Genomic DNA, 24,748 nt, shown 5'->3' with positions numbered 1-24,748 from the left:
CTGATCAGGTGGAATGAATGGGATTCATATATTTATATGTGTGTGAGTTTACATCTCTGATGATAATCTCCCAGACTAATTTGCCTAAAATCAGAATTAATGCTGTAAACTGCAGCGTAAAACACTTCTGAATAAAAATAGATTTCAAACAGAATAATTATTTCAAACTGAGGCAACAGGATGTAGCTAAAATTACCAGAGTAGAATCGATGGGGACAAATGCTGTAATAATTGCTAACTTTGAGGCATGAATGGTATTATTTCTGGATTTTGGCATCATAACAGGGAAAGTAAACATGATGTGTCCTTGGTTAGTCTTTGATGTAAAGATCATATTTACAGTGTAAAACTCTGACATTTCTGCTCCTGGGGGAACAGGAAAAGACAAGATCCAGCTTACAAGAACTTGTCTTACTCAAAACTTGACAGCCTGACCAAAGACTTTGATATAAGTAATTTCTTCTACAGTGGACTCCAAAGAGATGTGTTTGTCTCCGAGGGACAAATGTGAAAAAATGTATCTATTAGTTTGTTTAGCACTTCTTGTTTACAGAGTGTGGTTTTTGTTGCGGTCGGTTACTGTACTGGCGGGCCTGCACCAATGCAAGTCCACCTGATAACATGCTTGACTCCTGTGTTGTCTAGCTACAGACAGACATACGTACTGTCAGAATCTCCTCAGCCATGCTCATCTGACAGGCTTACAGGAACAGATCAAGGATAACTGTTTGCTTGGTATTTGTGTTTTGTAGATTGATTTCCTCTGAACATGCAGGTAAAGTCATGTGCAGTCATGTGCTCACATACATTCCTCAAAGGCCGACCCAAAGCACTGATGATAAACTGATAAATAAGGTTGTGGATGGAAAAATGTGCAGTTGTAATAAAACGTGACGCTGTTCCTGATGCAAGGTTTCTGCAGGATGTGACTCCCATGATGATTCAAATATTGTTCCACTAGTGTCTCACACTGCTTAACTCCTGCTGTATGTGCCTTTATGAAATATGTTGCATCTTTTTGTACCAGAAATTTGAATACTAGTAAAATCCTGTGGTGAATAGCAGGGCTCGACCATGCACTTGTTCAAATAAAGCACTTGGTGATTCGAGACTTTTACTTGTTTATTTGAAAATTTCTTTTTACTAACAAATTTGACTTCAACAATATTTCACCAGTGACATAAATATACTTTTACAATTTAAACTGTTATGTTAAGACAAGTAGAAAACATTTTGACATTTTACTGACAACTACAGATCTCACACACACATACACACAATCACTATACACACACACACACGTTAAAAATCACTTTCACAGGCACAAAACTCTAATGAGTTTTCAAAACGAATCAAATAATTTAAAACTTCAGGTGTAACGTCAAACAAATACATTAGTTCTGCTCTTTTCCTTCCTTATGATAAAAGAGCAAAATCATATGTTCAATCATTTCTAACGGCTTTCCTCTCCTGCTTACTGATTTGTCGATGCATGTTACACACATGTGGACCAGTAGGATGATCTGAAAAACACAAACACCAGTCTTGTACCAGCACCAGTGTTTGGGTTTCTACTCCCCAACCAGGCAGAATGAATAAATGCTGAATCGTAATGAAATCATACGTCAATAAGAGGATGAATGTGACGTAAATGACCTGTAAATTCCAGGTTTAGAAATTTGACTATTTCAAGTAGTCATTATGTCTAGTGCAATGTTTGGAGAGCAGAAAGAAGGCAAAACCATCCGTCTTCACTCTTTAACCACGGTGAGGCTCTTGAGCACCCACCACATGCAAACACAGAGGAACACATGTATGGATTTGTGATTTCTGCATACTGTAAATTCACGGGGTGTGCATCCAGCAGAGTAAAAAACTCACTAACCACAAACTGACAAGCTTCTGCAGGCCTGTGGGCAAAATTTTACATGAACATGTGGAGAAAGAGGCAATTCAAGAATTGGACTTTTCGACTGTGTGAGTGTCACTGCAACTCAGTGGAGCCGGTGTGTTTGGAGCCTGTGGGGATCAGAGAGGTGACCACTAGTCCCTGGCTCAGATCCAGACCTCGGCCCTCCTTCTCCTGGAAATACAGATTTATACAGCTGGTATTAAAGCAAAGTACTTCACACACGCAAACACTTCATACTTCATTCTCAGAGAGGTGGGAGTTTAAAGATCTTTTCAAGCATGCAGACCACTCACAGCTCTGTATTCCAGAAACATCTCCTTGAAGGCCATGAAGTCGGTGAACGTCAGCAGCATGTCAAAGATGTCACCCGGTACCTCCTCTTTGTGTTGCCTGCAGATGGAGGAGAAACATGCTGCATCACATTTGCAATGTGCTTGTGTGCCACCTAGTGGCCTAATGCAAAACATGACTTCTTATGTGGAACAGGTGCATTAAAGGAACGACTATATAAGCTGACTGGTTGCTTTCAATGACATTATTTTGTGTCACCAGTTCAACTAAAATGGCTGTAGGGGAAAGGAAATAACCACTGCAAGACAGGCAGAATAAAATATCTTCAGGGCTGGCATTGTGACATCTTACATGAGCAGCTCTATGAAGGTGTTCATGTTGAAGCCGGGGATCCTCCTCATCAGCTGCTGCTCCAGGTGTTTCTCTAGTAGGTCAACCTGCACAACATCCACAGGTGTAAGTATGATTATGGTCTTTAGTTTACCTCCTTGAATATTGCATATTATTGAAATGATAAGGTTATACACCAATCAGCCATAACATTAAAACCACCTGCCTAATATTGTGTAGGTCCCCCTCCTGCCATTAAAACAGCTCTGACCCGTCAATGCAGGACTCCAAAAGACCTCTGAAGGTGTCTTCTGGTATCTCGCACCAAGACGTTAGCAGCAGATCCTTTAAGTCCTGTAAGTTGCCAGGTGGGGCCTCCATGGATCTGACCTGTTTTTCCAGCACATCCCACAGATGCCCTATTGGATTAAGATCTGGGGAATTTGGAGGCCAAGGCAACATTTTGAGCTCTTTGTGATGTTCCTCAAACCATTCCTGAACAATTTTTGCAGTGTGGCAGGGTGCATTATCCTGCTGAAAGAGGCCACTGCCATCAGGGAATACTGTTGCCATGAAGGGGTGTACCTGGTCTGCAGCAATGTTAAGGTAGGTGGTACATGTCCAAGTAACATCCACATGAACGCCAGGAGCCAAGGTTTCCCAGCAGAACATTGCCGAGATCATCACACTGCCTCTGCCAGCTTTCCTTCATCCCATAGTGCATCATGGTGCCATCTCTTCCCCAGGCAAACGATGCACATGCACCCGGCTGTCCATATGATGTAAAAGAAAACGTGATTCATTAGACAAGGCCACTTTCTTCCATTGCTCCATGGTTCAGTTCTGACGCTCACATGCCCATTGCAGGCGCTTTCAGCAGTGGACAGTAGTCAGCATGGGCACTCTGATCAGTCTATGGCTACGCAGCCTCCATATGCAGTAAGCTGCAATGCACTAAGCTGCAATGCACTGTGTAGCCTTCACTCCCCACGTGCATCAGTGAGCTTTGAGCGCCCATGGCCCTGTCGCCTGTTAACCAGTGGTCATTCCTTTAACCACTTTTGGTAGGTACTGACCATTGAATACTGGGATCACTCCATAAGACCTGCCGTTTTGGAGATGCTCTGACCCAGTCATCTAACGATCACAATTTGGCCCTTTTCATAGTCACTCAGATCCTTACACTTGTCCATTTTTCATGTTTCCAACACATCAACTTCAAGAGCTGACTGTTAACTTGCTGCCTAATATATCCCACCCCTTGACAGGTGCCATTTTAACGTGATAAAATGGCACCTACCACTTAGAGGCACCTTCGCCTCTAAGTGGCTTTAATGTTTTGGCTGATCGGTGTATAACTGTCATATTCTGTAAAGACGGCTGTGGGACCAAAGTGAGAAGTCCAACAACTCACATATTCATTGAAAATGGCCGTGTAGCTCAGCTTGTTCTCGTCAGAGTCGTCAAACTCCAGGTAGTGTTTCTCCATGAAGCTCTGCTGAAGCTGCTGGAACTCCTCCTCTAAAACAAAAGTTATGGACACATAGAACATCACACTTCTTGATCTGTTTATTGGTCAAACACTGGAGATTTGTTGAGTTGAGTTTTTCAGCATGAACATGTAGCATGAGTACATCTTAGGTCTTCTAATTATCACCTCTTGGATATATTTTTTCATTGAGTATTTTTTCCTAAAGTCTACAGGTTGTTGACATTGCTCTCAGAGAACAAACAAACAAGAACAACAACAACAAAAAGACACAGCGGCCTTCATTTTAGGGAAACTTTTTTAGATTTAGTGACTCTGTCAGTCTTTTTCTAAGCACACAAACTTGTCGGACAACAGAGTTACCACAATCTAAAAGTAAGTGGTTTGTATAAGAATCAGCAGACCTGGAGAAAAGTTTGTGTGCGTGAGTGTGTGTGTGTGTGTCTTGTTGCTGTGTGCATCTTTCCTCACAACACCAACTTTCTCTATGTATCATTGGTGTGTTTTTATAGTACATGACAATGATGCTTCTCACTGTCAGGTTGCTGAGAAACAGCATGATTGAAACTATTTATAGAGGCTGAAAAGAAGTTCTGTATAAACATAATTGGAAAAAAGAGTAGTTTCATTAATATTCCTACCCATAATGATGTCCTCTATGCAGCCAATAACTGCATCAAAAGCTGTGTCTGCCGCTGAGGAACTGGAAAAAGAAAAATAAGAGATGAAGATCAGATCACTTAAAGGTAGAATCAATGATTTGGAGTCACAACTGCAGTAAGCAGTGTATTTAGATTAACACAGAGCCACAGTAGGATTGGTTTTAACCTGACAACTCAAAGGCTGTTCATAAACAGCACCACAAACAGTCTGACACCTGTAGTAAGGCTAACACAGCGCCTGCTCTATCAGAGTTGCCGTATATATTATAAGCTATAGGAAATATGCAGTAATTTAATGTCGCTATGTATTAATTCTGCTTTCTCTACATCTTGGACTCAGACATGCACAGACAGAGATTGAAGCACAAAGCTTAACACATAGCTCAGTTCTTAAAAGTCATAATACTAACCATTTATGTAAGTTAAATTGTGCTAAGCAAGAAGCACTCACCTTTAACGTTTCTCATATGGGAAACAGGGCAGTGTGCAGCTGCAGCAAATCTTTGAGTTTTATTGTTATCTTCAATCAGAAAGTGGCTCATATTCAACAAATTAAGCTGCTTTGTCACTGTGTAGGCCTACACACAATATGTACATTTTGTGGCTAGATACCGTGTACAGATTGTGTGTTTGACCAGCCTACCTGGTCAATTTAATTTGTGTGGGATACTGCAACGAGATTCAGCGTTTCTTGTTGGCGACACCATTTCATTTACATAATGTAAAACAAAAAGGACCAGATGAATATACACTGGGTTGAACATTCAATTTAAGATAATTTAAGGCTTTTAAAAGGACACCTAAGTGTTCTCTTCGTGTTTTCAACAGCTGTCGTCACTACGAGCAACCACGGACGCCTTCGGCTCAAAGTCACCAGTTAACACGGTCACTCGTTAAACCGAAACATCGGCTTTAAGCCTACCTGGAAATAGCAAAGTTTTCCTCGTCCATGTCAACCATTTCCACGATGTTCTCTCCACAGCTCCGGATATCTGAAGAAAGAAGGGAGAGGCGACCTCTGAATACTGATGTTTTTTACAATGTCTGCTGTTATAGACAAAAGCAGCAACTTCTACAACAAACGCATCGTTGACGTTTCATCTCAACGGTCGTTAGCTGGCTGCTAACGTTAGCTAAACACGCGTAAATGAACAAGAGCTGTCAAGGTTTGTTGGCGATATCTCGCATTTTTCCAAAACTTAAAGTGTTATTTTATATTTTCCTTAAGATGCACAAATATTTAAATTAATTATATTTGCTTACTTCGTTCTTGGATGTCCATGTTGTTTGAATAAACGTGAACGTGGATGGTAAATAGCGAACGTAATGCTGTTACCAAGGAAACGGCGACCATGTGTGCGCCTTGGCGTCACGTCCGGCAGAATAAAAGCTGTGCACGTTGGCTCCCATAGAAGAACACATTGGGCCAGGGAAATGGGCGTAATACTTTGTATATCAACAATATTTCCTTTTTACTGACCTTCCGCAGGCAAAACTCAGAAGAATAAGAGCAATCCCACAAGAAACCATAGCTTCTGTGCCACAGAATGTTTCAATTAAATACAAGTTTAAATCATCTATAGACTCAACTGTCACTATTCATCACTAATTCAGATATTTACTGTAGTAATAATCAACCATTACTTCAAGAATGTATGTCTATCTACACATTTTGTCTACTTATGCTTGTTTAAATAGTCCAAGTTTCTCTAAAAATAATGTCAGTGTCACATATCAGTGCTTTCCTAAAGCATCATGAGAAATATAACGCATTAAGTGTTATGTGATTGAATAAGGTGTAAATAATCACCACCCAGTCATACAAGAATCACATGAACATACATTTATTACAAATATCACAATCCGGGAAACAACAATTCTTTAATAAATCACATCTTTGGGAACTCTGGGGCAAAATTCCTTGATAGATGTTTTAAATACAACTCACAAAACTTATTCTTTACAATCCTGAACTTCATCTCTAGCCATAGAGACATCTCATAATTTCTCTCACCTGCATGTATAAGGTGCTCCAGGAAATACAAGGTAGCAAACAGTGACCAAACCAGCCTTTTGTCATACTGAGGGACGCATGTTATCTTCAGAAATCATTCCAGTATGGTCTGAATGATTTTACAGATCCAGTTCATGCAATTTGGTGGAGTAGGAACTCTTCTGGGTTTCTTTCATAAACAATTTGATCTAAAATAAATTCAAAATCATTCAGTGTTATAATGTTAACTGTCTTTAAGTTTTTTAAGTTGTATGAATAGATTTTTTCTTGAATCACAATCTTTTGTATGTTCATTTCGTCACCAGTGTCCGAAATACAAATATATTCAGTCAACCCAGAGATGCTTCAAGTAAAGGATGGACAAAACAACAGAAGGTCCATGAAGGTTGTCATGAAGACAGAGGGAGAAAGATGGAGAAAAGGCAAAATGAAAGCAGATATGTGCTATTGTTGTTATATAAAGCAGGACGAGGGAAACCACACCTTACTCAGTCTGGACCAGTCTCACTTACTGGAAACCTGGACGCTACAGTACACTTCCTGTTAGTTCTGTACGCAAGTAATCCCACTAAGAGTGCTGTGATTTGTAGCAAGTGAATCATAAATACACATTTAATCCCACTGTGCGATGGGTAGTTTCTTTGCTAATTTGTGTCAAGTATTTCACTGCCCAATCAGACCCAGGACAACATCATCCTGAGAAGGACCCTGGGATATTTAGTAAACTGATATAGAGGAAAAACAAGATTCACTTTAACATTTCACATTTGTTTAAAAAATTTACTGATCAGATGATACAACAATGTCCATCAACAAAATGTGTTGTATGTCCACGCCACAACACATCAGCACTCACCATGATCTATAACAAAAAGTTCAATCACATCTTGTGGATCGAAAGTTGCCATCTTAATACAGACGCACAAGTTTGTCACCACAAACAAAAATTAAGACATATTTACTTATGCTGCCTCCAAACCAGCCTAACTCATGGTGGACCCGCATTATAAGGTTTGCTAAATTGTTAGAACCAATTATGCAATCCCAATTCAATTGTATACTTTTCCCTCACTGGCTCTTCAAGCTTATGCACAACACTAATTGGGGAAAAAGTATGTGATTTAAGGTACAGATGAACATTCTGTAAATTTTCATCCTCGCATGTTTTATTTGCTTTGGTTGATACATACATGACTGAGACTGAAGGAAAATCCAAGTCTGAGCAAAGACTTTAAATAAAGCACAAGAAGCAGCAGGGCTGACCTTGCTGAAAATCACTTAGTTCTCAATACTGATTCAAGTATTAAGTTTGTTGTAAAACAAGACTTGTCATTAATTTTCTCTGTCATGATTTGATTTTATCTTTAACATTTGTTTATGTAAACTGAATCAGAAAACTCAGCTCTAGATATAATCCTGCAATTTTTTTTTAGCTTTCTGACACCTTTAAGTGGCTTCAAATTGACACCAAGAGCAAAATTTCACCCAAAGGGTGTCTTTTTCTGATTGAAATCCCTTCCAGGAAGCGATCAATCAGCACAGACAGTGACCAAAGCATAGGTGTTGGTACAACATTGAGCAAAGACAATGAAAATGCTACCTCAGGAACAACATAAATCGCATATCTACACCTAAAAATATCAAAGTGAGATACATCTCAAATTTATCTGTACCTTGGGTTTAATACTGTACTACAGGCTGTGCTCTTTCCTGCTACCCAGCCCCTTTCAGATCTGCAGATGTGTGCATGACAATGGTGGGATTAAATAGTAGTAGCCTCTGAACTGAAAGCGCAGTGGGATCCTCGTATCTGAAAGGAGGTCTGATAACTCTACACAAGGGCTTTCAGATGAGAAGTTGGTTCTGTCTGTAATGTGGTTAAATAGTTTCTGCTTCTCACTTCTGCTCTTCTTGTCTGAAAAACACACTGGTAGAAGAAAGTTGATGATTCTTGGCCCAGCTTCTGCAGTGAGTTGTCAGAAGAATACAAAAGAGGAGATGTAAGTAAATGAGGAAAAGCTCTCGATGATCCAGCTGTGGTTTGATTCCCCTCCTCTCATCTCCTCTCTTTCTGCTCTTTACCCCTCCATCGTCGCCTCCTCTGACCAGAACTCTGAGATCTGGTATTATCACAAGACTGTGGCACCGTCCTCGCAGCCCTGCTGGGCGAGAGGGGATTAGAGGAGGAGGCTGTAGGGCTTGTGTGTCTCTCCTTACTGGAGAAGGGGCAGGAAGTGTGTCAGGAGACATGTGCAATGAGTCTGACGCGGGTCTGGATGTCTTGGCGGCACAGGGGGCACGTCTCTAACTGTAAGGCACACTCCATACACATACCACTAGAAGAAGATGGGAGGAAAAACATAAAGCAAGAATGTATTATCCATCCAAAGAGAATGCTTGACAGAGCAAAATCTCTTATAACATAAAAACAAGTTTCTCTCAAAGATCTTTTATCTTCTATCTATTGACCGACAACATCGTTATTTTAACAGTCAGAATAATGTGGGATTTATTTCTTCACACTAGATGCACACATACCCATGTCCACAGGGCCGCAGCTCTGTGTCAGCCATGACGTCACAACACAGCGTGCAGCAGTTGTCTCGGATGCTAACCTGTTTTAGTAAGGCCAGACGCCGGTGTCTGGAAAACACACACAAACACAGATAAATTGTGCTTTTATGTACAGACATTAATTGAAGCACTGCAGATTGACATCTTGTAAAGAAAATTATATAATGCACTGAAGAGAGTCCATACTTAAAGGTGCTCTGGGGTTCTTGACCACTACTTGCTCTATGGAGCACTATTTTTACAGATGTGTACACAAGCCTGTCAATGGTTTCACACTGATCTACAGGTGATGATAATGCACCAAGAAAAGCAATTTCCCATAAATGGCCAACAAACTTTGTTTACAAGAAAAGTCTTTTCTGCACACTTATTACATTGGCTTCTTAATTCTATAAACATAAAATCAATTTTTAGAAAAACAACTTGACTGCAGTAAAGCAAAGCTCTGACAACTTGACTCCATGAGGTTCACTCATATAAAAGTATGTTTGCTCCACAGAACAAATGAAAATCACAAGGTTTAAATGTAACAGAAACTGTCAAATGTAGGTTTAACTATATGTGTTGGTGCATCAGGACATTTTATTAAGATGCTTACATGTCATAATTTTGTGTCCAATTTCCATCTTAAATAAACTACTACTACTACTAATAATGTACCATAAAGCTGTGGGTTATCTACCCATTTGATTAAATAATAATATTTTAATTTGTTACTTATTACAATATTCTACCCCTAGTTTGCCCTCATCATATTCTCAAGGTAAATTGCAAATTGTTGAGCAAGTAAACACTCTTTCAAGCACTTTTTTGGTTGTGTTAAACAAGCTGGACACATTAAAAGCATGAACTGTGATCCAATACAATAATTGCTTTGTTCATACCACTAAGTCTAACTGGTCTTAATAAAGACCTTTAACTAGTCTAATAAAAAGTCCGAAGAGCTGCTCTGATGTAGCCAACAATTTAATGAAGTGATGAAAAGGCTTTATTTACACTGAAGCAACCCCACATGATGAGTCATTTTGTATCATGCCTACGTCCTTGTTGAACACTGTGTGCAAACAAATTATTCACTGGGACAGTTGGGAACAGATTACATACTGTTCTCCAGACTCTCAGTGTGTAGTCTATTTTAGGTTCTGCCATAAAATCACTCTGAGGACCAGCTTCACGTCTTACCTGGGTAAGATGATCTTTTCACTGGGCAGCAGTGAAGCGAAGTCGTTGAAGGTGCTGAACTTGACCGAAGGTGGGTGGCGGAAAGGCTTGGCCCCAAAGTTAAACTCACACTGCTGGTAAGACATAAAGCTGGCTGCCGCAAAGAAACCGGACCTGACATAGACAGAGATGAAGGAAAGAAACGTGATTAGTTGGGAACAGATGGAGGGGCAGAAGAAATAAGAGGGAAAATGAAATACAGAAGCAAGAAGGAAAAGCCACAGAACAGACACCATGGAAGAAGCGACAGAAATTCAGGAAGTGACTGCGTGTGTGGACTTACGTGGCCGAGGAGAAGACCTGTTTCTCTGGTGGCAGCTGATGTCCGTTCAAATAGAAGATCATCTGCTTCTTGCTGAGGTCCAGCAGGAAGCCGATGGCATCTCCTAAATAAGACACATGCAGTAGAATGAAGCCTTGACACACTATTATTACTATTATTCCTCCATGTAGGAGGTGAATCAGGGCCTGAATGCTGGCAGTGACAGCAGCATGTGGGTGCTAAAATCTAAAAAACACTCCAGAGACACCGAAAACAATAAAGCAATTTATAAACAAATGAGTCTGACATTTAAAGTGTGGTGCCCCCTCTCCTCTCCTGACAACAATTGCAAACTTCCTTTAAAGTGTATGATTAAAAAAGTAGTCCTAAGTCATAACTGTGTGTCCATTATTGAGTAGTACATACCCTCCTTCCAGCAGGGGTGAGAGTGAGGTTTACTGCGAGCGTTGTACCAGATGAGCTGCCTGCAGCCATCATACGCACATGAGTACTCATCGTCTCCAATCCCATAACCCTCCTGTAACACACACATTCACACAAACGAAATGCTGTATCATGTGACTGCAGAACAAGTGAGACAGAATGAGGAAAGTCTGAACAGTAGAGACACTCAAGATGAGTACATGATTGAGGAACTTGCTGTCCTTGGTGGCCCATCCGATTTGCATCACGCCTGACGTAATGACCGTCACCTCGTAGTACCAAACACCCGAATCCACGCAGAATGTACAACGCACACTCTCAAAGGACGAGGCGTCGCATCGTGCCTGAGGAGGGGGAAAAAAAATGAAGAGAAACGTGAAATGTGAATTGAAAATGTGTATAAGGCTAATGATTATAAGGTAATGAAACCTGAATGTCAGGTGGAGCTGCTACAGATTACATTTATGAATTGTGGTGCATGTGACTAATTTCAGACAACACACAGACTGACCTCTAGTCCACTGGGGGAGATCTTGAGGTACTCGCTGACATCGTTGCTGTTGAGCATGGCGTTGATATTAGTGAGGTTGACCTTCTCGTAGGTGAATTGACGACCGTCCTTTAGGACTGAACAGAGAACATCAGAGGGACCGTTACAACATTTATGTCTTCAGTGACTCACACAGACACACAAATACCTAATTATGGAGATTGTCTGCTATAAAAGGAATAGACCTTTTCTTTTCAGCATGTCATCCTACACGTACCCATACGTTAAACACAGGCTACTTACACAGGTTGTCAAGGCTCCACTGTGAGCAGAATCCGACCTGCCTCTTCAGGTAGTCGGGATGCTCTGCCCACGACTCCAAAACAGCGAGTCGATTGCTGATACAAGACTCGGACACCGTCAGTTTGTTCTCACCTGAGGTCAAGAAGAAGGTAGGTGTGAGAGGGAATGACTATACAAACACCACAACAAGACAGTTTTATAACATTGTAGAGAAATGTTACAGCAACAAACCTAAATGGAAACCAGTGACAAGTGGTGTCTCCAAAGACTGAACTTGTTAAGTCCCAAGTTGTTTTTGCAATCAGCATATTGGTCTGATATACAATACCAGTCAAGTTTGGACACACTTGACTGGTACTGTAAACTGCTGAAGAGTAGCCCACCCAGTCTCTACTTCACAGAATAATATTTCTTGTGCATGTGCAAACAAACCACCTTCAGGGAAGTAGTAAAAAGTAAAAATTTGTGACACTGGAAAGGTCCGCTGTCATGGAAACAGCAGACAGCATCTCTGCTCATTGTTTTGATAAGGTCACTTTCGATCCTATTTTGGTATTCCTTTGTAAGGAAATCACTAGTTTCAACCAGTCTCATCATGTATCTCTGATTCTGAACTGGTCTTCAGATGTGAGTGAGTGAACTTACTGGTTTGGGAGAACTTCTCCAAGGCAATCAGAGCAAACAGCATGACGGTGGGGTGGGCCTCAGAGCTCTGGAGGAAGATTTACAGAGAAGACACAAAATAAATGGTCATCAGTTTGAGCCCTTTTTCATTTTATTAAACTGACACAGACAAACATTTACTTTCATGCAAACACTTAAAGGTGCAGTGTGTAGAATTTAGTGGTATCTAGCGGAACAGACCGAGCAGAAATTAAATATAATATTCATAAGTATGTTTTAATTAGTGTATAATCTCCTGAAAATAAGAATTGTGTACCTGCACCTTTAACAAACAACATCCAGATGGTCTCAAAATGATGTCCTCTATTGTTAATTCACAGTGAGAATACTTCCATAGACAGATTTCAGTTGACATAAAAGGTGGTTGATACTTTTGCAACGGTTTGGCACAGACACCAACAGACAGTCATGTAGACTGTTTCACAACTACTTACTTTATTGACTGTTTATCAAGGATAAACTCGACCAAGAACATTCACCTACATGTTTCTGTTACCTCCAGCATGGCATAGAAGTCAGTGACATTCATGTATTTAAAGTAACCTACAAAAATATTTTCTGACTCCCTCTTGTTCTTTCTGTCCAAACTCCTCCACATTTAGTGCAACTGCTTCGTGTTAAAAGAAACTGCACGGTGGCAATGCTGGAAGGATTTCCCTGTGAACCAGCTGCATAATATTTTTTCACGACAGTTAGCCACACAGAACTCATTTTGCTCACATTAACTTTCAACATTTGGTTATTTTTTGTTGCTGAATTGCTCTGACGTAGCTCAGACAAGGCACAACAAAATAGATTCAACCAGAAGACAGTGAGGCTCTTATCTAATAATAGAACAATTTGAGTGGTAGTAATAGAAGTAAAGTGGTAAAAACAAAATCTCCTTGTTCTGCACAGTTGCCCAACTATCTACAAATCCTGCCACTCTCTTTATGAGCATCGTCATGCCTGTGATTTAAAAGTGAACTGAAATACCTCCACAAACCTGGCAGTGCAACATAGTTGGACTTCCCACTCTACGCTCATTTAAAGCGTACTGATGCCTTAACACTGCACTTACACATAGAGACAACATATCATCCGATCTTCCCTACTATCACCACCAACCTCAATCTACAAATCCAAAAACCTACATCTGGCACTCGAGCATCTTGCTTGTTTATTTATGCTTATATAGTCAAAGCTCTTATTTATATACTGGTATAACATGCTGCGACACTGTGGTGCAATGTCCTCGCCAGTGCAATCTCTTTTCTTTTAATATGCAATACATCCTTCCAACTGCTGCTCCAGTACCTCATTAGAAGCTCTGTAAATAACTGTTGCAAATAATGTAATATCTCTCAGACCTTGCTACTCTCTTTATTTAGTCCAAATTTAATTTATTGTAAATTTGTTTTCTTTTTTTTTAACCTGACTGAGTGAACAGCAGAAGAATGTGCATGTACCCTGTGCCTGTGCAAGTCTCTTGAATCTTGAATAACAGCAGAATAATTACAGCAGTCACTTCACCAATAACAACCACAATGCACCAGAAAATGTTAAATGTCAAAAAACATTTTGTTACTTTGGGTTAAGTTGCACTTTGCATGATGTAATGCACACCCATCATATTAGAGTTTAACTTTCATGTCTTTTTCATGACTGTACTTTGCTCACCAGGCTCTCTAGAAGATACTCCAGGGTTCCAGGGCTCAACAGTCCAATACTGGCTGGTCCTTAAAAAATAAAAGGAATAAATCAGAGAGCTGATATTAGCTAAAACACAACTTTTAGAAATATAAGAACCTCCAGTTCTTGTCTGTGTTTGCGTCTAATCCTTTACAGTAACAAGTGTGAATCGTTTAGGTCTTTAAACCTGGAATAAGTGATTTTTTTGGCCACTTGGGGGCAGTGGAAACAAGTTGTGAACACAACACTGACATATCAACTTTTTAGTTGATGAGGTGAACTATTACTTGGCAGCAGTTACAGAGCAACATTGTCATTCATTTGGAGTCAGGTATATGTAAATCCAATATCCATGCTCTTTCATTTTTGGTCTCCACCAACTCCTGAGGGAAATATCAGGCTCTTTAGCTGCTAAATACACCTAGTTGCTAAGTGAGTCTGTTTGCCATATTTAACATCAACAAATGTTCGCTGATGGGTACTGTACTTGTTTCCTGGCAACATTAATTTATTGTGAGGAGATAGGTAGGCGCTGTGTTCACCTTGCATTGTGTCCTCAGATGCTGTTTTGTGAGTTTCATAACAAAATGACAACAAAAAAGTTTTTATCTTTGAGAGGAGCTGCTAACTGATTCCAAAGACCTTCAGTAACTGAGCTAATCTTGGCTTGTCTGAAAGGGTTAATAGGGATTGAAGGAACTTTAATGTTAAGAACTTACAAGTTGAGTAACTCAAAGATTTTGAGCTCTTATAACCACTGAGTGTAGCAGTATAGTGCCTTCAAGGCTCATTGTCAGCAAATAACATGCCAAAGGAAACATTCAGGAGCAAAGCTACATCAATTAGAATAACAAAAGGATAAATTCCAAAGACAAAGAAGTGTGTAAATGTGGACTGTACCAGCCAGTTTCTCTGCCAGGCATCCTAGGACAGCTGTGGTGTTTCTGTGTTTAGCAGGGTTCAGAGCATCCTGTCGTGCTACAGCCGAACTCAGACTCAACATGTCAGAGAGTTTCTGAAGAGCATCCTGGAGAGAGGATATGAACCAGTTACTCTAATCAAGGACACACATGTGCAGTGACAACAAAACAATTCAAAGCTCAAGGAGGAAGAAGAGATTGAATATTACACTTTATACCATGGTCTGGGTGAATACTCTTTTCTGATTGGCTGGCAGGTATGCGTTAATACCATGTATTGCACCTATAGTTCAGCTCAAGTTTAATCACCGTTTTAAATTCATCCCCTACCCAACCTGTAACCATAGCAACATTAAAGAGCACAGCTGTCAAAGCTTACTCGTTATAAAGTTTTGAAGAATGGGACACAGCAGAAGAAAAAGAAATGGAGAAGAAAAGATAAAAACCAAGCAAAAAACAGCACAAGGAACTGAAACCTGAAGATCTTAAAATGATAGAGGAAGAGAAGGATGAGATTAATACAAAAAAGGCAACAAAATGGGTAGTTAGTATACTGAGAGACTTTCTCTACCAAACACAAAGGAACAGTGATTTGGAGACATACTCTGCGGTTATGCTTAATGACACCTTACGTGAATTTTAAGCCTCGGTTCAGGCTGGCGGCAAGTACAGTGTGGCAAGTTGTCATGACAACGGTAAGCTCATGCTTCATAACTTTTCAATTTTGAGTGCAAAACTTTGAACAAAAATTTGAGAATGCTTTTATTTTATATTGTTGGCAAATGAAAATGCGGGATAATCAACTAGTAGATGTACATTTTAAGTTGTGCGGTTTTTAAGAACCAGGTTTGCCTCTGCGAACCACTGATCTACCTACTTGTTGATTATCCCTTACTTCAGTCACAATCTTTATAAATTCACATATGATTGTGATGGAGAACGCTGCAAAGTAGGTCAAGACACAAAGCAGTACAGTGAAGGGCACAAAATACAGACAATACATTGCCTTTGCTAGTGGGAAGAGATAGATGTGATTCTAGGAGCTGACAGCTAGAGAGAGAACACCACATCCAGTAAATTAAATTTACTTTATTAACAGACTGGGACACAGTGTCACTGATGCACCAGAAACCAGGCGCTCAGCTGATATCATCCAGCTGCAGCGTCACAGTGCCAGCAGTTTCAGACCTGCAGTTCCACCCCAGCCTGTGCCACTTATAGGCAAGACAAGTAAACATGTTGATGTTTCTATCTACAGACAAGAAAAGTAATAGCTTAGCTTCTGCATGAAATCTGCGCCACCTGCAAGGAGTGTTACAAGTGCAGTTTTATCCCACACTGTTTGTGTGTACATTTGAGGCAAATATATGTTTTGTTAAGAGTGTAGCATATTTTTTGCTGAATGCTGGAAAGAGTACAGAGTTCATACTGTGCAGAGCGTCATGTCCTCTGTCCTCAGGTTACTTTAGAGAGGGAAGCAGGGGGTTCTAACATATTTTATTTGTTCACAGGGGAAAAGCGGTGGGGTGGGAGAGAGAGGGTAGAGAGCAGAGGCCAAAAGAAAACAGTAAAAGGAAAGTAGTGACGGTTGACTAAGCTCTGTCTTTGGTGCTGAATAGGCTGAATTTCTATATTAGTATTTTTTATCTATTGAAGTTTAGTATGACACAACAATGTTTTACATTCATTAGTGATTTTGTTTTATCTGCAGGTCTAAACTGCTGCTATGTTTGCTCTCCATTCCTGTAGGTCCACATCTTATGTTCTTATGTTCCTACTGTAAGTTGAACTGGTCTAACAATAATAAAAAAAGAAAAGAAACAAAGCAAAAAAAACAGGTCTAATAATAACTGAGTTTGTAACTAAGTTACAAGCCAGTTCCTTTAGGTGTTTTGCATTTGGACAACATTTTTGGGGGAAAATTTGATGCATTTATTGAATAGCAGCAGAGAAGATATGACAGGAACTAAGGGGAGACAGTTCTGGGTTAGTTGGGTAGCTGGGTCAGTTTTAAAATTAAAAAAATTAAAAACACACACAAGTAAAGACCATGTAAGTGTGAATGTATTACCCTAAATTAATCTCCCTTTGTCTCAAACACACACACATAAGCCTCTAACCTTAGTGGGCAGGGGACACTCGTCCAGTAGAAGGGTGATCACTGCAGGGCCAAGCGGATCGTCCAACGGGATCACTCGAATCAGAGACTGGACGACCTCCAGCCAACCGTCATCTGAGAGAGCAGAGGAGAAAAGATTGACTTGAGATCCAACTGACTGAATCCATAAAGCCTGATACATATAATGTGTGTCTCTGCCTGGTTGCATAAAGCATTGTGGGAAAACATTTTACTTACCTGCTCTCTAAATAATAAAGGTTTTATCCTTAAGTGTATTTCAAAACCTAAATTCCTTCAAGTCTGTGTCTTTCTTACAAAAACTACACATGGAAAAACACTTGTGGTACCTTCAAGAGAAACATATCAACAGGTGGAGATTTTTTTCCCCCCATTTGAAGAAAAGAACAAATTGTGTCAGAACAGTGTTTGGAAAACCCTACTGAGTCTTTTCCATTATTTATTGCCACAGATGTTGCTTTGGACTGGATAATACTTTTACATCACATTCATTTTTTCTTTTAGCATCAGTCTAGTTTGACTTGATACTGACAGATACTGGAAGACTCTAGATTATGAGCACCAGAGGCAGAATAAATACAACATCCACCACTTCCTGTCCATTAGGTGACTCAGTTAAAAACACTATCACTATCACTTATGAAAGACCCAGCCAACATGAATAATGTAACATCGTATCACATGTCGAACAGAAAGTGACCGACTGGTTGACTGACTGACTTGCTGCTTGGCCACCTTCAGGGTTCAGTATCTGCAAGCTAATACCCAACTTGGCTGTTCTCAAGCCACGCAACACCATGCCATGTGACCATCAAACACCATATGTGCATGACACAAGGCACTTTCACACACAGCATGAGAGTTTCATTCACCATATGCACAAGAAAGCACACATACAACAAACTGAAAACACACACAAACTTCAGCTGAAGCTTCAAACAAACACAACCTTAAATAGGAATCAGAGCTGTCAGTTACTGTCAAACCAAGACTCCTGTTTAGACACAGTTCACACGATCAGGGTAGCAAAGCAGCTGACAACACATAGTGTCTACAGTGTAAGTAATGACTATGTCCCTTCCCCAGGTGATGCACAGTCCCCCTCTCAGGCTGCGCTGAGCGGTGTGCTGGAGAAATGCTGAGGCAGTGGTATGACAGCAGCATTTTAAGTAGGAGACAGGTGGTGTTGCAGCCGGCCTCCTCTGTTCAGTGAAGCTTTCTCCAGTTTGACATAAACGGCCTCTTTCACACCTGATTCTAAACAACGATCTTCTTTGTGTGAGGTACATTTTGGGGTCTCTTCTTAATAATTGCCAGACTTGTAATTTAACACCACATATTCCACATACTGAGGTGTTATGTACTGCACATACATATTCTAAACAGACGAGTTGGGATGGTGAGTCGAACTGGAGAAACAGTTGCTGAACAGAGGACGAGGACTGCGCCTGTGTCTGCTGCTTACAATGCTACTGTAATACCACTGCCTCAGCAGTTCTCCACAACAACAACACCGGCCTGAGGGGAATGGGACATCATATTCTGAAGGCACCGAACCACTGGAGATGTTAAAATGCCTGGAACTCATCAGCTGTCAGTAGAAATCATGAGTCCCCTGGATATTTTGCAAAACATATTAACTCTACAGCTACAGTCAATCTAAAGAAACAGTCATCTATATTCCATGTCTTTAGAGTTGTGCACATGACTAAAACTGGTTTTGTTGGTTGAGACCACATCAGCCACCTTGTCAAATGACCTTTTCTAAGTGGAGCTAATGTTCCTCTCTTTTCCCATTTTATACCCTCTGATCTGAACATTTCAAAACACATGACAAGTGCTCGTCCATTATATTATGTCACATTTTTTTGTGTATTCTTTACCCCTTTTATAAAAAGTGGTGTCACTCTGGGCAACTGGGACACAGTGCTGTCTGATATGTCCATGCTCGTTGTACAGATGTGTGTCTTTTTTTCTTACCTGTCTCTGCCATCTCATGCAAAGTGATCATGGAGTAAGGGGGCTCTTGGTCGCTGAAAAACAAAACAGAGTTCGTTCAGAATGTGAAAGCAGCCTGGTTTATTTAGGAGGGTTTCTCATATCCTTCTCAGCTTTTCTCTTACCTGATTGCTATATATCACAAACTCAGTTCTACATGATATGAGTGTTTATTTATGTGCATGCTTTGTACAAATGGAGGTGGTGCCTTTCAGTAAGAGCCATCAACCAGCAAAAACATTAAGTGTTTATTGTCCCTGTGATCAGGCATCTGTAATAATATAAACAAGTGATTCAGGCCTATGTGTGCTTTTGTGTTTGCAGTAATGGCCATGGACAGTAATGTCTCTCGGAGAGGTTAAAGCAAGTGTATAATTTTGACGCTAGTACTGTTGCTCGTCATGGCCCGTCCCACGCTGAAAACTGCTTCCTTTTTGACAGCCATTTCATCTGAGTCACACTAATACATTTAGTTTGTACTGCACACGCACAACATAAAGAAAACTGGACTAAGGGTTAAGACACTGTGTACAGATTCTTAGAAATGAACAAGCACGTCTCACACGGGGCTGATGAGAATATTTATAAGACTATGGTTTTGCTAAATTGAATGTGCCATATTCATCAGCTAAGTGGAGTGATATTTTTTGCAGTATGTTGCAGCAACTGTTAAACTTTAGTATCTTGACACACAGATGGTGTGCTAAATAACAGGACCAGCTTCTGAATATAATGCACTCCACTTAATATTAATTAGTCTATTGATTACCTTTTTGATTAGTGAAATAATCATTTAGACTATCAAATGTCAAATAATAATACAAAGTGTGTTCAAAATGCTTTTTTTTGCCTGAACTACCATTAAAAATTCCCAAATATTACATTTATATTATAAAACAGAGAAAAGCAGTAAAATTTGAGAGGATGAAACCAAATGTTTGATGTTTTTGCTTATTAAATAACAAGATAGTCACAATTAATTTTGAATCAACACTTCTCTGATCAATAAAAATACAACATTATAAGTTCACAAAGGTAATATTTTTTGTGAGGATGACTGTATTTCATTGCATGTTACTATCGGATGTTCTTTTAAACTGGCTGTCCTTTTCTGAAGATACAAGAACAAGCAAGACAAGGACACTAGGACACTAAATTGCTTAATTCAGTCATAACCTAAACTAGAATGACAGACAAATAATTTCATAATCAAGAATTAAAAAAGCCTTTAAAGCTGGAATTTGTAACTTTCCTTGTGTTCAGACTAATGTTGCAGCTGAGGGATGTTAGCGTTTGTCAGGATTTTTTGCCAGCGCTTACTCCCTTTCATGTGGGAAATATAATAACCCGGCATTTTTAGCATGCCTCAGTATTAATGAACTACAGCTATCCTCTCCACCGCATTGATGTTACCACAACTGCCAAAAATACGGAAGTTCAACTTTAAAGTGCAGTTATTGATTAACTATGTTGGGTTAACTTTTCAACCTGCAGCTGTTTTATCCAAGAGCTTGTCATGCTACGATGGTAGATTGTACACACACAATCTACCCAAAAAAGGGTCAGCACAACCCCAGAATATGCTGGAAGACAAGAGACGCTTTGGTGGTCAGGTTTAAGGAGAGGAGACCAGAAAACATGATCTCTCTTTTCAGGTCGGCTGAGAAACTATACACATATTACTAGGTAGGCTGCTCCTACTGCTGCCACTAAAAAGAACTACAAAGACAGGCTTACAACCACAACAGACTACACTGCCTATAATTTACATGAGCCTATTTTTACATTCATATTTCCATTTTTCGTGTCAATTACAGATCTCTTGAATGCTGCTACACTCAACATTTGTCCTTACCACGTTTTGTTTTTAATGCCAACCAGTGAGAACACCAAAGGGTCACACTAAACGACAGCACAGTGGAGGACGAGGTTAAGGATGAAAGCATCTGTGCAAGCTACAATACATAACTCTTGCTACATCATTGCAGAGAGCCGTCCCAGTGCCAAGAGAGGAAACACTGTACAGAAAGGAACTGTCTTCCACAAAGTCCTCTAAAGGGTTCTCTCTGTTTGATGACACACTTGAAAACTAGAATCCTCGCACTGCTCCCACAGTGTTTCTTTATTTACTGTTGCTGTAAGTTTCGATCAATCAGCTTTTTCTCAGGCATCGAAATAACTTTTTGTCATGATGTCTCCTGTTTTCTCCAGTAAGATCGTTTTGGATGTGCATCTTTTTTTCCCTATTTCATGCAACAGGTTAAAGATAAAATATCTGCAGCAGTTGCTTAGGGCAGGAAGCTTTTTCAGATTTCAAATAGTATAACACCAAAATAAACAACAGGCACCCACTGCACAGTTTGGAAAAAAAAAAAACTCCTTTAACAAGAAAAATAGGTTCTGTTGAATGAACAGTCCTGCTTGTTGTATTTTGTATGTTCAGGTTAAAAAAGTCTGTTATTTTGTCACTTTGGTCCAAGATAAATTTTTGTCAGAGTTGTAGCCTTTACATGTCTATGTTTAAAACAGGCTATTTACTAATTTACTCTGTTTATTATCTGCAATTGTGAATTTTAATATTATCTTTCAGTTACAGCAAGAAATCCTGGTTTCATTGAAAAAGAAACAACAAATTTAGGTCTATGCTACAATAACAAGAAAACATTCAACCTTAAGTTAAAGACTACAAAGACAATATGAGGTAAAGACATAATAAGTAGTGTGATTTGTGAAGCTATTTCCCCTCATTATTGTTTACCTGCAGTAAAAAAAAATGACAGAGCCGAGTGATGACAGGGAAGTTTGATGGCATTGTCAGCTAGACAGGTGCAGTCCAGCCAGCCCAATCAACATTTCAAAATAGCACAGTATGAAGAGCATCTCTAACAGCATTCATTTAATTTTTGTGTGATCTTGACCGCAAATCAATCTCATGTGATGTTTCAGCTGAAAGACATCAGTCTCTTTGGGGTTTTTTCATACTGGCAGACATGAGTTTAGCTGAGTTTAAGTTTTATAGACAGCTACGTTCTAGAGGGTGATCCTGGTGTTTGACCACTGCTCCAGTAGACAAAACTGCTACTGTACCTATCCCAATATATCTTACTGTGTGACTAAGAAGTACAGCATCAACATTAAGTGTCCTCAGGTGTGTTTACTACACACCTAGATAAACAGCAAACTGATCAATAATATCTATCAAGGATAAACTAGTTAACATTGATTACTTTCCCTGGGCCATGTGGCTGACTGATGCTCTTAATCATGACCCTGGCTTACCAAGAAAACATTAATTTAAAAACTGTACCAGTCAGTCTCTTCCTCCCATCCTCATCACTATATTATAGAGATCAGGATATCATATAATTATCATTACTAGACTTACTTGTCTACAAGTGTCCTGATGACGGCCAGTGTGTCCAGCACCAGGCCATCCACATTCTGTTTCTTCCGTCGTGGCTCATGGGGCCCTCGCCCTCTGCGTGGCGGTCTGACCGGGTCCCTGGGACGACTGCTACGAGCCTCTCCTGCATCAACACCTACGCTTGTACCGTGATCCACCCGCCTAGCTTGTCCTCGGGTCGCCCTTGACGACCCATGGTGATGGTCCTCCAAGTCACTATCCTCCCGGCACACACAGCTGTTACCCATGGTTCCAGTGCCGGTGACCACACTGGCAAGGGTCTCCCAGAATGGAGGAAGGGAGTTTGAGGAGGAAAGGAAGAGCAGAACCTTTGCAAGGCTCCTGCAGGCACAGAAAGTGATCCAGGCGGCTACTATCATATCATTTGAAGAGCTTGGTTTTGGGGGAGTTTTGTCCCAGTGGGCTGGGTGGGGTCAGTGTAAATGATCATACTGTTGCCAAGCAGAGATGTGGGATTGGGTTTGGGCTAATTTATATATATAGCAGATTAAGTGGACCAGGAGGGGTCAGGTGATGCAACGAGAAAATCTCTGAACATCATTAACAGCACAAGGTTCAGGTCCAGCTTTCATCCAGGGCTTACAGAGCTGTGGAAGCAACATAAAGAACAGCAAACAAAAAATGAAACTCTGTCAGAGCTGTATATTTAGCTGTTTCACAACTGATCATGTTCTGCCAGCAGCAAAGCTTAGCTGAAGTGACACACCCCATGAGATAGCAGTGTCAATTCAGTCAGAGATTAAACTGTGAAAACTAAAGAGAAAATCAACATCAGCCATTTACTTGCTCATCTCTTTAAAAAGTAGCTACGATACGATGTCTATCTGTTTTCTAACTAAAGTTACGCTGTAGGTTAACTATCAACAATGAGCTCATCGTTTCTTATATGATTATTAGTATTGTTGACAAACAAGAGCTCTTCAGTTAGCCTGCTAGCAAGCTAGCCACCCACCAAGCAACAACTGTAACGTTGGCAAATGAAAACCAAGTCTTACAAACTCACATGTATCATTTCGTTAGTGATTAAACTTTAAATGAATACTTACGTTAGAAAACATTCAAACGCAGTCACGCCAGAACAGAGTAGCTAACAAAACAGGCAGCTAACCAGCTAGCTGTTAGCCAGGTTAGCTCCCCTGATTCCACTGTCAAACTCCACAAGTTAGCTCACCACGGTAACAGACAACTAAGGGTGCTACTCAAACGCCAAGTGAAGTTAAGGGGTACATTTACACGACCTGCCTGTATTTCACAACACACCTAAACCAGCACATTCATATCACGGTCAGCTAACACCTCACACACACTTTAACGACGCTTCACCGCTAGCTGCTCGCTCAGTTCCGTAGCGCTGGCAGCTGAGAGGCTGACGGAGCAAAGAGGAGGATTTCTGCTGAATACAACGTCAACATACTGTAAAAACCGCAGCTTCCCTATTCTTATAGCGTGAAAACCCCTTTCTGCCTGCCTGCCCTCTTTCATTGTCTGTCTGTGTACTAAATTAGTTTGAAAGACTTTGTTAAAAGATAAGATAAGACTTTTTTCCCGCATGTTACAGCAGTGCAGGTGTTACACCAAATTTGGTGACCCATTAGATTATGTGACCTGCAGTTTTGGAAGAAGTACTTAGATCCTTTACTTAAGTAAAAGTAGCCTATCAATACCACAATGTAAAAATACGTAATTACAAGTAAAAATCCTGCATTTAAAATCATACTTAAATAAAAGTATAGAATTACCAGCTAAATTTACTTAGAAGTACTAAAGTGAAAGTACTAATTTTGCTGAAAATCGGGCTGTGTCTCTTACATTACAATGCTACTTATGCATTAACCCCCTCCCCAAATATATATATGTGTGTGTGTGTGTGTGTGTGTGTGTGTGTGTGTGTGTGTGTGTGTGTGTGTGTGTGCATATATATA

General features: G+C 40.1%; 2 protein-coding genes and 1 long non-coding RNA gene across 3 annotated transcripts; 1 reads left to right on the top strand and 2 right to left on the bottom strand.

Annotated features, from left to right (window-relative positions):
• Window positions 1-1,104: 1,104 nt before the first annotated feature.
• LOC121897047 (ADP-ribosylation factor-like 2 binding protein) lies at window positions 1,105-6,058 on the bottom strand. The gene is made up of 7 exons (XM_042411306.1): window positions 5,948-6,058; window positions 5,607-5,676; window positions 4,664-4,725; window positions 3,948-4,054; window positions 2,555-2,640; window positions 2,206-2,302; window positions 1,105-2,083 (listed from the first exon to the last, which is right to left on the bottom strand). The coding sequence occupies exons 1-7, from the start codon at window positions 6,036-6,038 to the stop codon at window positions 1,985-1,987; spliced, it is 612 nt and encodes a 203-aa protein (XP_042267240.1). The 5' UTR covers window positions 6,039-6,058; the 3' UTR covers window positions 1,105-1,984.
• LOC121897049 lies at window positions 5,683-7,319 on the top strand. Its single transcript, XR_006096173.1, has 2 exons — window positions 5,683-5,850; window positions 7,004-7,319. It is a non-coding gene; the product is annotated as an uncharacterized LOC121897049 (long non-coding RNA).
• rspry1 (ring finger and SPRY domain containing 1) lies at window positions 6,513-24,411 on the bottom strand. Its single transcript, XM_042411305.1, has 15 exons — window positions 23,873-24,411; window positions 22,788-23,413; window positions 19,385-19,437; window positions 17,388-17,500; window positions 15,248-15,374; window positions 14,336-14,394; window positions 12,638-12,704; window positions 11,993-12,124; window positions 11,711-11,826; window positions 11,400-11,543; window positions 11,182-11,293; window positions 10,777-10,879; window positions 10,455-10,607; window positions 9,237-9,341; window positions 6,513-9,034 (listed from the first exon to the last, which is right to left on the bottom strand). The coding sequence occupies exons 2-15, from the start codon at window positions 23,183-23,185 to the stop codon at window positions 8,938-8,940; spliced, it is 1,779 nt and encodes a 592-aa protein (XP_042267239.1). The 5' UTR covers window positions 23,186-23,413; window positions 23,873-24,411; the 3' UTR covers window positions 6,513-8,937.
• Window positions 24,412-24,748: the final 337 nt, after the last annotated feature.

The sequence above is a fragment of the Thunnus maccoyii genome, chromosome 5 (assembly GCF_910596095.1).
Source record: "Thunnus maccoyii chromosome 5, fThuMac1.1, whole genome shotgun sequence".
NCBI lineage: Eukaryota > Metazoa > Chordata > Actinopteri > Scombriformes > Scombridae > Thunnus > Thunnus maccoyii.
Note: the sequence above shows the minus strand (reverse complement) of the source record. Positions and strands in the feature narration are given on the sequence as shown.

Excerpts from the sequence above, each read along its gene's own strand:
- LOC121897047 (XM_042411306.1), bottom strand. The coding sequence starts at position 6,038 with ATGGTCGCCGTTTCCTTGGTAACAGCATTACGTTCGCTATTTACCATC. Across the intron at positions 4,726-5,606 it reads GAAAACTTTGCTATTTCCAG|TTCCTCAGCGGCAGACACAG; the intron begins GTAGGCTTAAAG and ends TTCTTTTTCCAG. Across the intron at positions 2,303-2,554 it reads ACCTTCATAGAGCTGCTCAT|GCAACACAAAGAGGAGGTAC; the intron begins GTAAGATGTCAC and ends CTCCATCTGCAG.
- rspry1 (XM_042411305.1), bottom strand. The coding sequence starts at position 23,185 with ATGATAGTAGCCGCCTGGATCACTTTCTGTGCCTGCAGGAGCCTTGCA. Across the intron at positions 12,705-14,335 it reads AGTATCTTCTAGAGAGCCTG|AGCTCTGAGGCCCACCCCAC; the intron begins GTGAGCAAAGTA and ends ATCTTCCTCCAG. Across the intron at positions 11,827-11,992 it reads GTGGAGCCTTGACAACCTGT|TCCTAAAGGACGGTCGTCAA; the intron begins GTAAGTAGCCTG and ends TTCTCTGTTCAG.